The 15,129-nt window shown below is 34.3% G+C and overlaps 1 protein-coding gene across 1 annotated transcript in view; it reads left to right on the plus strand.

The window, feature by feature from the left end:
* Window positions 1-15,129, plus strand: part of SLC9A9 (solute carrier family 9 member A9) — a gene marked incomplete at both ends in the record, with an annotated part of 196,716 nt that overhangs the window by 35,428 nt on the left and 146,159 nt on the right. Inside the window, one exon of the mRNA XM_080623099.1 lies at window positions 7,974-8,089. Coding sequence (XP_080479225.1) covers window positions 7,974-8,089 — 116 coding nt within the window. The remainder of the gene's footprint in view (window positions 1-7,973; window positions 8,090-15,129) is intronic.

Raw genomic sequence — 15,129 nt, forward strand, 5'->3', positions numbered from 1 at the left:
TCTTATTTTCCCTATGTAAAGTAGGTATTTTCAATCCTTCTCTTTTCATATGGAAGTTCCTTAGTGTCACTAATATTTTGTGTAGAATTCCACCACCTTCTGTACAACAGTGATTTAGGCATTTCTAAAATGATCTACCACTGTTGTATCTGGAAGAAGATTTTATGTCTGATTGGTTTTTCTAGATTTTTATTTTTACTGCCATAAGGATATCTGTCTCAAAATATATGTGTAGGATTGTCTGTTATTCATTATCTATTGGAGATTCATTAATAATACTGAGAAAAGTAAATCTGGAAGTAATGTTTAAATCTTTGTAGTGCAATTAAATATTCAGTGACATAATGATATGGACACAGTACAGTTGACACTGTTTCATGGCTCATTTGCCCAAGTAATTATGAGATTTTGGTCATCACTCAAAGATCAAGTACAGCTTTTTAATCGCAAAGAGGTTCAGTGTTTTATGTATGTAATGCATAATGGATCTGATTTAAATAGAGCTCAGGAACACAGAGATCCTGAAGCTTTGTTTTCCTCATTAGAGGCATATTAAAAACACATTAAATAGTACTGTGCAATTGTGAGCTGTGGTAAATTGATTTGTATGTCTTTGATGCAAAATATTGTAAAACTACATACAGTACTTTGCAGCTTACATATGTCCACACTTTACTCCCCTTTCTTCACTCCTCACTCACTTTTGTTATACTGTATTATTAGCATACTTTGCAAAATCTACAATTACATCTTGAAATTTTGAACCTGGGCAAAATGTTTTTTTCTATTTTAAATGAAAGAATCTCTGTATCTCAGTAGATATTTTCTATGGTCAAATGTACAATGGAAGACTAACCAAAATAAAATTCATACTGACATGTAGCAGTTCTTTACTTGTGTACAACTACATAGGAGGTGGTTTTAAGTAAGCAAATACTCAGACATTCAGGCTTTCTGACCACTATAGGCATTCTGTATAGTCTCATTCAAGCCAATCCTAGAGCATCAAATACATGTGTTTGCATGCGTTTCAATTGATCTCTCCCAATTTCAGCGTTAAGGGCCATCTCTCACTTTGGTCCTGTACCAGTAAAGATGGGTTGCAGAATCTAAGGTAAACAGTTTGAAGCATGTATGACGCCTCCACTTTTTCTGTTACAGATGGTCCCCAGATTGACTGATACAGAAACCTGTGCTGGATGTTTTTATCCATGTTCTGTATCCATTTGCTTGATTGTTCAAATAAATCTGAACAGCCATCACTATCCCAAAAGTCCGATACCACAGGAATACCTTAGTAAGTTAAGTACATATAGAACTATGGTGACTGAAACACAACCTTTCTTTCACATACATCATATCTCTGAGGTGTAAAGTGTGTTTCTCTCCAGTAGGCCTTCCCATCAAAACTTCTGACTTAAGAGGCAAACAGAAGGTAATCTGTGACTACTGAAAAACTACTTGGTGGTTCCCATTGCTCACTGGGAAATGATAAGCAAAAGCACTTCTTACATCACCAAATGTCCTGCCAGGAGCACAGCTGTGCTCACTTGAACTGTTTGTCAGACCTATAACCTAAAGCTATGCTTATATTTCTAATACTTAGCTGTTGAGCAGTCACTGTGCCTCAGGTAACTAGGTATGCACTGGAATTGTAAAGCCAGTTTCTTTTCTGTTCTTCCAGTTATTTCTGTAGCCAAAGGGGTTTTCTTTGTGTTCAATTTATACAGAATAGCTCAAGGTAAATTTATTATTGCTTTATTTGTACCAGAGACAGTTCACTGAAGTTTTTTTGAGTTAGAAAATTATTTCTTGAAGAAAAACCCATAAAACACTTTCTAGTGACAAAACTGATTTAAAAGATGACAAAAAGAAGAATATAATAGTACATAAAGCACTTTGAAATAATGAATCACTGTAGCCAAAACATTTGATATGAAGCATTCCCCTATATAAAAAAAGTTATAGGAATATATTGGTATGGTAGAAATAGGAAGATCTGAATAAAGGAATGTGTATTTCATTTTCATCTCTACTGTTTATGTTTTCCAGCGTATATTTTAAATTCTGACTAGTGACTTTTTATTACTGTTGTGATATCAATCAGTCAATCACTATGCTGTTTCATACACAAGCAAGAATAAAATAATCTATTTTTTCCTATTCTTGGCTTATAAATATTACTATTCCTTGTGAAAAGAAAGAAACGCAACTGAGTTCTTTTTCATCTTTTGCTTGCATGATTACAATCTGCAGCTATGTTCAACTGGCTTCGGGCTACAAGATAATCATGTCTAGATAGAGTAGGATTCTTTAGGGAGTTAGAATATGAGATGCAAAATTCTCTGCAGGTTAGAAAATATATTTGGCAAGAAAGATTTAAATTACAAGTCTCGTTCACGCTACATAGCATAACTGTACAAACACCTTAAATCTGGAATTATGCTTTTTAAACCTTTAACATGATAAAGACCCTTAGCAGTGAGATTCAGTAGTTATGTTGCAATGAATAACAAAACTGAAGAAAATACAATTGCTGACAAAAACATTAGGCAGATGTGTCTATCTGTATTGAGGGTATGGTATGTGTACTGTACATCTTCACTTGACAGTTTCTGTTGCATCCTGTCCCCAACAGCTCTAAATTAAGAGTAGGTTTTTTAGAACTTATTGGTTTTCCAATTAGTTTGCATGTGAGGATGCAGTTACTCATCTAAGAAGCTGTATCCTATAAACCAACATGCCAATATGCATTTATTGACATAAATATTTCAGTTTGCTCTAATGCAGAGGAATAGGTGCTGTGCTGCCAGTTTCTGCAAGCTGAAGATTTGGCCAGGTTTTCTTAGGAAGCAAAGCTCAGCACAGGTTTTCTCACCGGACTGCACCATTCAGGCATATTTTTACCATGAGAGATTTGTAAGATTTATTTCAACTTGTATTGTCTCATCTCACAAAAGTAGCCTGCTTGTTACTGTCATCTTGTCCCGCTTTGTTCATGGTTTGTATATATATAGCCCATCTCAACAGTTCTTTTGGACACCATGTTTTGTTCCCAGAAATGCAGGTAACTGGGGTTGTATTTTTATGAGCTGCATTTAAGTACAGTACAGCCTTTTCTTGTGTCTTTAGATGTCTAGTATGCTGCTTACTGATGTATTCCTTATATGCCTTTTCTCATCCACTTATGTGGTTAAAACTCTTGCCAGATTTTCATCTTTCCTGTCTAGATGACTCCAGTATCTTTTTCCTTCACAGATGTAGTGTGATCCTGTTTATGGCTTTTCACATGCTTCTGGTAAAATCATTCTCCCGGTCCCTTGACAGCTTCCTCTATTGCATCTTTCCCCCAGCCTCCCTATTCTATTCTGCATCAGACATACCCTGCTTGTCTCTACTTTAAAACTACAAATTACCCCTCTGTTACCAGCAGAATGCTGGATAGAAGTTTCACTATTTAGAACTTCCTGACAAGAACTTCCCAAAAAACCCCAAAGAAACTTCAGTATCTCTTTTCAGATCTCTTCTTAAAACCAACTGGTGTTAAAGAAAACTTCTGTTAAGCTGCATCTAAAGCTCTTCTGAGCATTTAGATAGTTTCTTGTGTAGTAATTACTCTGTAAAGTCCTTAGGAGAGGGCTCCTTTTTTCTTCCTCTACATTTAAACAGCAGCTAGATCAAGAGTGTGCCAGTCCAAGAGTAGCCTTCCTAGACGGCAGCTTTATAAATAAATTCACTGGAAACTTCCAGCAGTACCCAGGCAGCCAGTGTACTTTCCCAACTCCTTTCCTCAATGCATGGCAATAAAAGGTTAGTAGCAACAGAATTGGTGATAGTAAAAAAACTGGACCTTTTACACGTAGAGATTCTTACCCCTTTTTTCAAAGAGGCAAGCCTTAATTCCGTCCAGCTTCAAAAATGTAAGGACAACCCAATACTCATAATCATTAAACCTGACAGGTTTTGCTCTGGTTCTTCACTGTCTCTTATTTACTTTGGGGGTTTTTGTCAGTCTAAAGTTTATTTTACATAGATGTACTGAGATTTTATGTCTAGTTGACAATTTGTACTGGAAATGATGATATTTACAGCACAGGTTGCCAGAAAATGATTCTTACTTCAGCAGGTCAATGTTTATATGGTATCTCCTCTACTGTGTAATGACAGCCTCATATGTAGCATTTTTTACAGATGAGGCACTTAGTAATTGTCAGACTTGCATAATCTGGAAAATTCTGAATTCTCCTGAGTTTTGTTACATCACTGGTTTTTCTTTCCCTGTTGAAGTGGCAAAATACATGATGGGCTCCTTCCACAATTTAAAAAGCTTTTTGGATAGAAAAAATAGCTCTCCTGCAGCACGGCTAATCTGAGTTTTGTTCTTCTATTGTATTAGTTTATTAATGCTCCAAATCCATGACCAAATCAGTTATTCACAAACATTACTGGCAGTACTGAACCATCACTAAGTCCCTGTGAGAAGACTTCAGGGACAGTTTCTTACTGGTTAGTTCAATAGTCTATGGAGCAACCACTTTCCTAAAGTATTTGCAATATAAATTAAAAGCAAGATTAAAAAGTTTATGAATTAAAGTTACTTTGCAGGTGTATTTTAAAGTTAAGGTTTTCATAGCACATTGGAAATAATGGTTACATTGATTTGTAACTCAGCTGCTATTTCCTTTATGCAGTCTTGAAGAGCTCAGTTCTAATATTCTAAAACAATAAAAAAAAATAAAATTTAGCATTCTAGATTAGTAAAAAAGCAAAAAGTGAAGTGAAAAAAAAAAGGTCTTGCAGACAGGAATTGGAACTACAAAGATTCTTCAGAGTTCCTAACATTATTAACCTGATTTGTGTCAATGGCTTGCTCTCTGTCAACAGTGAGCACTGGGCTGAGCACTGGTTGTCCTATTTTAGTGGGACAGGAATTCTGGAAGAAATTCAGAGTCACTGACACATTTAATGATTTACAACTTTTTAACAGATATGTTAATACATTTTTTTAACATATAAATGGATTTTTGAAGATAAATAAAACAATCAGATTTGCTGAAACTTGGTGGGTATAAGCTTGCTAAAAATAACTTTAATGTATCAAATGATATGACAGCAGCCCTAAAAATCAATAAGATTTTTTTTTTTCAGTTCCAGTTTATAATAGCAATAGGGGCATCACTGCAGGGTGTTTCCTGCTGTCATTGGGGTATGTTTTCCTCTTTGAATTTTCATTAAGAACAGCTATGTTGTATAGAACTGGATGATATTTAGTATCACTATTGTTGGGAGCTCAGGTATCCAGCTGAGATCCAACTTTTCAATATGTAGTGGAAAAGTTACACTACATCATCAACTACTACTCTCAAAAGAGTTATTAACATGTCTCATAGATAAATTGCTTTACTGTTAAAATTTCACCATTTAAAGAATGCTAAAAACATGACATATTCAGATTGTGGTATATCTAGAAGAATACAATAAGGTAAATACCCTTTTTTTTAGTGGACGTGTGAGTATATCCTGTATTACAATGAATTTATTAAATTATTTACAATCTCTCAGCTGGTATAAACTGTCATGGTTCTGTTAATCTTGCAAACAGACAACTTACTCCAGTTCAGAACTGCTCTATTCCTAATTTTCAAAACAGCCTCCAGATGAACTTTTGGTGTAGTTTGGAGAAGATGATCAGAAACCAAATCTTGATATGACTAGAAAATTATAGCTGAAAAAGAAATTCGTTATTTCTGGTTTAAAATTATTTACAGTTATTTTAAAGTTATTTAAAGTTAAAGTGAGGTTGCACTTTTTATGGCTGTGTCTACTAAGAAATCACTGATAAATGATAATTAATGGTCACTTTAATGTATTACCTTTATTAAAAATGCACAGCTCCTAAAGAAAAGATAAGCCAGTGTGGTTTAAGAGGTAATTTACAGTAGAAAATTATTTCTGTGCATGTTTTCGTATGGGCTAGATGGAGGAGGTACAAATGGAGATTCTTGTGGTTTATTTAAAGCAGCATTTTCTCACATATTTCAAATGCATGTCTGCACTTAGTTGGGCCTTCTTTGAAAATTTGGACTTTTACCATTTTAGCATTAACAAAATGTATTAAATGGTTAAAGAATTAAAAAATAAAAAGGTATCATATTCTGAGTTTGCTGTTCTCTTTCTCTGATGGATAAAGGTTAACATCTCAGTGACTAAATCAGCACCATTTGGTCTGATCTTCAGTTTTATTCCCCATTTCAGTGCAGCCAAGAATTGGATGGTATATGAAGTAAGACCAGGTCCTGTACTAAACTTGATGGCAAACTTAGACCTTCTATGTGGATGAAAGACTCCTGAATCCAGTTTTGTCTAGTTCATCTACAACTTTGTACAGATGATAAACTGAGGCATACTGAAAATATTTAGTAATGCGTAAAGAAGGAATGCTGAAGACCAGGATGACGTCTACATCAGATGTTTAAACAATTGCCACGAGTAAATTTGCTGGATAGTCAAAACTTAATTTTATTTGTTATTTTAAAATATTTATAACTGAATCATTTGTCAAAATAGCAAGCAGTTTGGGGCAGTTATTTCTAAAAGGCATGCATATGTTCACTTCCATTCCTGTTGAATTTTGAGACAACTGCAATTCAGGATACAGTACCACAGTCAGTTTTTGAAGAACTCATTCCTTAACAGGAATCTTCGTTCTGGGGATAAAAAGACTAACTCCACTGAAGGGTCTTGAATCATTATTCTTTGGGAATGGAGAGAAAGTGTGCTTATCAATCAAGGAGACCCACAATTGGGTAAACTATTTAAGAACAATTGGTGGGTAATTTGAGTGTTGGAACTAGATGATCTTAAGGCCCTTTCCAACCCTAACCATTCTATGATCTATGAACTCTTAGCTAGGCAACTTATGTAAATACATGCAAAAACACATAGGACCACTGGGAAATTCTCTGGTGAACTATCTGCTTCCCTCTTAATGTAATAAGGTTACAAAACTTCAGAAAATCTACAGCTTGGTAAAGTATCTGAAAATGATTTGTAATTAACTCTTAGGCTGTTTGGTTTGTACCATTTTATCTGTTGCTCAAATCTCCATTTACATGACTTCAGAAACATCTTAGCTCAGGGCAAAATGTAGCTAAGTGTGAATGCATGTAGCTCTGCTTAAATTATTTTTTTAAAGGCTGTAGTTAGAAGAGCAAAGTTGTCAATTTATGTGTTGTGTTTATGGAAAAGGTATTGAATGCTATGGGGTTTTTAATTGCTAAATTGGAAATGTATAAAAATTAAAAAATCTAGGACAGGTTCTAACAAGAAATTAATTTCTTTTTTTCTATACATTTCAAGATTCTGGTTAGAATACACATCTCAGATAGCATTACCTAGTTTTATAAACCAGTGATAGCATTTCCTGTGATACTTGTGAGGATTTAGCAGTGCATTTTGAAGTGTGACTTTGTTGCCTCGCTGTCATTGTAAGTTGCTAAATATCTGTCACATTTGGAGACCTTATCTGGAACTTTGAATACAGCTAACATTTAAAAGCTTATAGAATAAAACAATTCATTTTGAAATATTAGAGCAAGCCATAGAGCTGATAGTAGAACTGCCTTTGTTTAAATGTTCTACAGCATTAGCCAAATTAGCCTTAATAATGTCTTCTTAAGCTTACATTATCTTTCCTTTTGAAAAATAAACAGTTAAGCCATTGTCGTCTGCTGCCAGCAATGACAGTTATTCAGAAAAGTCTTTGGTTTGGAATTGTCTGTGACATTTTAATACAATACTTGAACAGAGGAATATGGAATAGAATTTTTATATGCCATCAGTCTGTGTTCAACATTCATGTGATATGTTTATTTAAAAGAAGCTGAAGAGAGTAACAACCTGATTAATACTGTAAATTAAACATAAGTGTTATATACTCTGTCTGGATGCCTGTCTTATCTTTCCCCTGACAGGTTGATAGTGTATGGTTTTGTGAAGGCCATGGTACACATTGGCCAGTTAAAAGAATGGGAATTCCACTTCACCGACTGTTTATTTTTCGGATCGCTGATGTCTGCCACAGATCCAGGTAACATTTTAAATAAATTACTTTTTCAAAAGTCAGAAGAGTAAAAAAGAATGTATCAACTGCATGTGCCATAGAAACGTTTAAAGTCTCTGTTCTTGATTTTTTTATTCCCATAGCTATTAAATGTCTGATATTATGATAAGTCAAATTTGCTCCAGAGATCCCTTGTGGTCTTTTTAGTAAACTGGTTTACCTATATTTAGCTCACAAACTTTATAAATGAAATTGCTGGGGAGACTGGAAAAATGTTGTTTTCCAGTCTTTAGGACACCAATCTGCTCATTACTGTTATGAGAACTGCTCTAACACTGAAGCCTCATGGTTAATAGTTTAGACATTGCATTCACGTGTGATCTAACTCAGTTTAAAGATACAGGAAATATAGCTTTCAAATTTGGCCATATAAATACTGTTTATCAGGTATCAGTTTACAATTTGAACACAGTGTTTCATGTTAAATAGAATTCTAATAAGGTACATACCAAGAGGATGACTTGAAAATGCAGACTTCAGATTTAATGACTAAAGTTACAGTAAATCACCAAGTCTGGGAAACACTCAGTGAATTTTGGAATCACATAATTCTGGAATCATTTGGATTTGAAGGCACATCTGGAGATCTTCTGGTCCAACCTCCTAATCAAAACAGGGCTAACCTCAGAGTCACTGTAGGTTTCCAACATTTATCCGGGTTTTGTTACACTGATAATGTTAATAGTACTCTGATATTAAAATGAAAACATTGGGGTTGCACCAGTGGAACAACAGTGAAGGAGGAGGTGAAAAGGATTTTTTGATACGTTGTTACAAAGAGATACAGTTCAGAGTCTGCAAATGTACATTGGATTTTTTTAAAAAAAAAAAAAAAAGAAAAAAAATTCAGTTGAGCTGTTACAGGAAGTGGAACAGAAAGTATTTTGTGATGCACATGACATGCTGCATTAATATTAACTACCCTTGAGAAGCTTCTCTGAGAAGCTTATGAATAAATCTTTCAAATTCATGGCTATTAAAAGAAATGACAGAAAGCAATATTGTTCTACAAATTTGTTTCATTCTTTAAATAAACACCCAGTATTTAACAGAACACTTTCAACTTGTGATTTATCATTCTGATGGCTTAAAAATATACTGTAAAACAACTTATTTCCACAAAATTGGTTGTGGTAGATTGCTGTAAAAGCTGTGTCAAATTGTTATTCTCAAATTAATCCAAACATCCAATATGCTGCCACTTATAAAATCACCCAACTACTTTAATAAGATTTAGCACACGATTGGAGCCTGTCCTCAGAGCAAGAGAAAAACACAGAAACTGAAAGCACAAAGAAAACCTAGGAAAATAAATTGCTTATGGAATAAAAGGTTGCTTATAGCTTCCAAGTACATTTCTTGATTGTGCTATGAATAGAGTTTTGCAGTTGGCTTAGTTTCTTTTCCCATTTTCCAGTCCAATACAATTTAGTCTCACAAATGAATGCGTGGACTTATGAGGAGAACTATATCTAAGGCAGATGCACTGATTTTGATTATAACTGTATCAAATCACCACTGATTCATCTGAAACAATCATTGGCAGGGGGAGGGAAGAGGGAGGAAGAGAAGCTCCTCTTGTGCTGGAAGGAATAAGAAGTGACAAGGATTACTTTTCCCAGATTTTTAAATAGGCTTAAAAAGCTGACACTGCAGTTGAGAAAACTACTTCTAGTGTGATGAACTAAACAGTTTGTAATTAATCTTATGCTTACAAAGAGTGTCTGTGCGTGTCCAAGAGTCTTTTAGTGTTCAGTCTTGCTCCCTCTGTTAGCTATTCACAGTATTCTAAGCTGTTGAGTGTTTTTCCTAGTCTTATCTGTATATTTGAGTCCCTCAAACACTTAAAGTACTTTGAATTAACCTTTCTTAATTAAATGGTAGAAACTGTTGAAAATATTGCATTGTGTGCTAGGATTTGCTAGTTATTTATAACCTCAAGCCATGTAAAGAGCTCATTGGAATTCCAAAATCAGTTAACGTATGGTACCCTGGAGAACTGATAGGTACTAGGGCATAAAATAGTCAGTCTAATGATTTTATAAGTGATATCTAGCTTAAAAAAAAAAATAAATAAATCTGGTAAAATGTTGTTAGTGTTGTAGAATTAGGATAGAATAATAAATTACTGTCCTAAGATGAAATAACAAATTCCTGCCAGATTTACTACCTGATCTTTATTTAATTCTTCACTGTGTAGGATTATATGATCATTTCAAAAGGAGATTTAATTTCACTTGGCTGTGGAAAGCAATTAAGTCTCAAAAGATGTTAAAAACTGATCTGCTGACTTGACAGAAATTGTTCTGGTTGAGCTTCTTGTTTGTAAAAGTAAAGACGACTTGTAGATGTTTACATGTCAAAAGAAGAATTTTACTACTAGGGCAGTAAACAAATGTATGCCAGCTAAAAGTTATCAATATTGTTAGGAAGAAAGAAATAATGTCATAGCATTATGTAGGGTTTATTTTTGAAGAGCATTTGAAGATCTTTAATATACAGATTTTTCCATAAAATTGATTCAGAAGAATTTATCTTGTATGCTGTGTTTTTTCTTATACAGAAAACTAGCACTTGAACTAAGATGAAGAAAAGAATTTATGACTGGATATACTTAGGAATGTGTTGTTGGGGTCTTTTTGCGTTGTAGACTCTGATTTCTAAATATCTGTGATACTCAAGAATGCCTCAAAAAACTCTCACATCTTTAAAAAAAAAGGTAGAAACTTTAGGGACAAAACAAGGTTACTTTAAGTGAATCATTCATATTACAGGAAATATCTCCTTCCAATGATTTACCATTTGCAGCAGAAAAAGTTTTGCAATTCAAGACTTCAGATAAGAGGAATTTTAAAATAGAATTTTAAAATTCAAAAATTCTCCCTTCATTAGTCTTTGATTTAAAACATCACACCAGGATTTATGTTTTCCCTTATTCTGATCAATAGGTATCATTTATCATGTAGTTGGGGAAATCATCTCTTGTTGTTATTTCATCTGTGAAAATAACAGATTTCACTGTTTTGCTGCTGAAAGGGTTTAATTTGTGTCAGAATTGTGTTTTGGTTTCTAATATAACCTGACTCTGGAATCTTTGGTGTGATCCCTTCAAAGGAAATGGGAGTAGCTCGTCCCTATGTTCTTCTACATGCATCACTCATGAGGAGCAGCAAAGAAACAGTGGAAAAGGTGCTGGTGTGAGGAGTGGAGCCTCCAGCTCTCAGTCCCTGAGCATCAGAGACCTTCAAATTGAAACTGACTTGCTTCTGAGCATAGATAAGGACATTCTGACAACTGTCCTCTGTGGTTGAAAGGCAGACACAGCAATAAGCCCCAGCAATAGGTTGCTTCAGGGTATCAGTGGTTGTAATGGGATAAGGTGAATGACAGAACAAAACTGGCAAAAAATGAGTGAAAAGATTTGACCTCAGCCTTAGCCACCGAAAAATAACTGAAAAGTACAACTCTGGCAGTTCGTCTTTGCTGGTGTTATTAACACATTCTGCACAATGACCTTCCAATCCAAAGACATTTCATGTATCTTTAACACTTCTTTTTTTATAACTTTTGCCATTTCAAGCATAGAAAACATTTACCTTCACAAAGTTTGCTGAAGCACAGCTATTTTTGAACTATATGCACTCGCTTACCTTTGGTCAAATTGACAATCACAAGGCTCTTCTCTATTTGAAGTTACTATGGTTACAGCAGAACTGGAGATGTGAGTTGCACTACTGTTTTTATTGATAAAATTGGATATGTATCATAAAGAGCAGTTTCTCATAAAATCAAAGGATTTTGCATTATAAGCATAATGCATAAATAGAGCAAGTTAATATATTTTCTCCACTGGTTATAGAAGACTGTTTATAAATGTGGTTTTAGTTAAAATATTTTTATGCTTTCTTTTTATTCAAAACTGAGCTAATCTGTGTCATGAATGATTAGTAGGGAAAGGAGGCTACAATTAAAATTAGAATTGTTATTTTTAGAGAAAAATCGATAGGAAATGCTAGATTTCTATCATCTTATTTTCTGCTCGTGTGATACTGCCCTCCCAAAAGAATTCAGACCCATGAGCTATGAAGTATATTAATAGTTCTAGTCAGAAGACTGAGGTATATATAATACCAGTACTTTATATAATGGTCTAATTTATTCTCTGACCTTCAGACATAACAGCGGAGTATTGGATGCAGTTAACAGGGATTACTGTGGTTTGCTGATATTTCAGTTAGACATGCATTTTACAGGAATTGGGAACACGCTGATTTGTTTCTACATATATCAAAAGACATCTTTCACAAACAGGTCTATAGACACTTGTTCTGACTTGGGTACAACCCAAATCATGCTGGGCTTAACATCTAATAGATGTTGCCTCAGTCTATGAAGTTAAGGAAGAATTGAATGAGATTTCTGTCGTCACAAACACTGTGAAAATCTTAGATGCTTCACTATTTCATGCTTCCCATCGCTGACTTTTTTAATAAAGTTCACAACCCTTTCTGATTCAGAAACTCTGGTACTTGTTATTTCTATTTGTTTTAGTATCCTACTGCCACAAAAGATGCTTGTTGGCTGTTCCCCAATTAGCTGTCCCTCTAACCATCTAGTTTTTTACCTATATCTCTCTCCTCATATGCTTGATTGAAATAAGAGATTAAGAGATGATGTGTACTTTAATGAAAAGTAGTTTGGCATTTTCATAATACATATTGAATCTAATAAATTATACAATACTTGAAGTAATTACCACACAAAAACCAAGCCCTACATACTGTTCCTCAAAAATGCGTTCAGAAAGCCTTAGATATGAAATTTCTCAGATTAGATACGTTACTGTGGTATATGATAGCCAATACTGAATTTTGAAATTTATTCCCTCGAGTCTTAAAGTCTCCCATCAGACAAAATGTGATGTGACTACTCTTAGAGTATTATTCTATCCAGAGAACAATTTAAATTAACTTTTCTCCATAGTAGAGTATCATGTCCCTTTTAATATGCTCATTCTGAACTATATCCATGAATTCTCTTTATTAATGAAGGCAAATGTGATCTTGAGGATCTTGAGGAAATGACTGGTGGTTGGCAAAACAAAGTGAAAATGTTTTATTGAACTCTTAAATGGGGTGAATGTGCTAAAACTTATGCAGTCCTCTGTTCTTATGCAGATACTATTTAATATTTTCATTAATGAGTTGGCTAGTGCAATAGAGAATGCTTCTTTAATGTATAACACTATGCTGAAAGGAGATTGTAAACACTTTAAAGGACATGATTAGAACTTAATATGATTCTTGCAATGATTTAAAATCAACAAGGATAAATTCTACTCTGAGAAATAATCAACTTCATATATAGAAGACCAGAAATAAGCATTCACTGCTGAAAAAATTCAAGTTTACAATCTGAAAATGTTCAATGAATATGTATCAGTACCAATACATAGCAAAAAAAAAAAAAAAAGGAAAACAGGATTTATTAACTCATTCTAAAGCATCTTTTCACATCCCTTCTTTTTTCATTCTTCTCAACAAAAAATGTCACCTACAGTACTTGGGTCCGATTTTGGGCACTGTATGTCAGGAAAGTTATCAACTGATTAGAAGTGATTAGCAGGCTAGAAAACTCACTGAAAGGAGGAGGTTGAAAGAAATGAGTCAGTTTAGCGAGGAGATGAAATGAGTCTTTGAATAGGCAAAATGTTGCCAGAAAGAAAAAGGAATGAATGTGACAAATTATTTGTTTCTCATTAGGCTAGGAATGGAAATTACAGACTTGAAGAGAAGGAGGGGAGATTTAGGTTAGTAATTCAGGAACAACTGCATTTATAAACTCTATGAATACTGAAGAGTGGGTTATTCTCCCTTGCAATTTGTGGAACGAGCATCATTCCATTTAAAAACAGATCAGACAAATTATCTGTCATCACTAGTATGGCTGAAGCTTGCTGTGTCTTGGGCCAGGAAAATGTAGGGACAGAGCAGAAACTAGAATTAATCAGTCAGGTACAGGCAATGCTGTAAAGAAGATGCAATAACCACCACTGGGAATGGGAGAAATGGGTGAACTGGACAGTCTGTCCCGGAAAAGCCAATTGCTGCATTATTGTGTTGCTTGTTTTATTATTCTGCTTTCATTTGAAAAGATTTGAAGTCAGATTTTTGTGGTAGAGTTGGAAGAGAAAGCAAGAAGATAAAGCTGATTTTTTAGGAGGCAAGAGGAAGGAGAGGAATGTATAGGCATCTGTCTAATTGGCTTGGCCTGCTACACATACATACCAACAGTACATTGGACTTTACTATTTTCTTTTCCTTCTATCATTATTGCAGGGACTATTAACATGAGCCCAAACTGATTAGCTAATAAGCAAAAGCTGGAAGTGACAAATAGTTGTACAAAACAAGCCAATGACATCAAAGAATGGGAATCTAAATTGGGTCCAAATTTAGCACATTAAGGCTTTTGCTAATCAAGTAAAAACCTGAATATAGGTATTGATGAACCATGAAGGTATCTTTTGCCAATAAAATTTCTTCCTACACCTTTGTGTTTTTCTGGGGAAAGAGCTCTCTTCCTAGTTTAAATTATAACTGCATTGGGAGTAGATGAGTGAGATTACCAGGATGGTTAAATATAACTATCTAATTTAAATATAGCTATATCAGCAAATGTTCAGCTACGCACATCTCCCAAATTGTCTTCTGTAGAATAACACTTCCAAAATTCTTCAAAGATAACACATCAACAGAGATCGCTTTGACATAAAATCTCACAGGAGAACTGAGAATCTACTTCAGGTTTATAAACTGATTTTTAGATTAAACAGACATTTAAGTGCCATTAGAAAATCTTACCCGTAATGATTTCAAAGTTCCAAGAAATTTTATTAAGACAAAGCATAATCACCTGTTCATGGTTTTGTGCAAATTATCAGCAACCATCTCAATGTAAAAGTAATTTTCATTTCTGAAATGTCAGATGTTAACATGGCATCCCAG

The sequence above is a fragment of the Psittacula echo genome (assembly GCF_963264785.1).
Source record: "Psittacula echo genome assembly, chromosome: 7".
Classification (NCBI taxonomy): Eukaryota; Metazoa; Chordata; class Aves; order Psittaciformes; family Psittacidae; genus Psittacula; species Psittacula echo.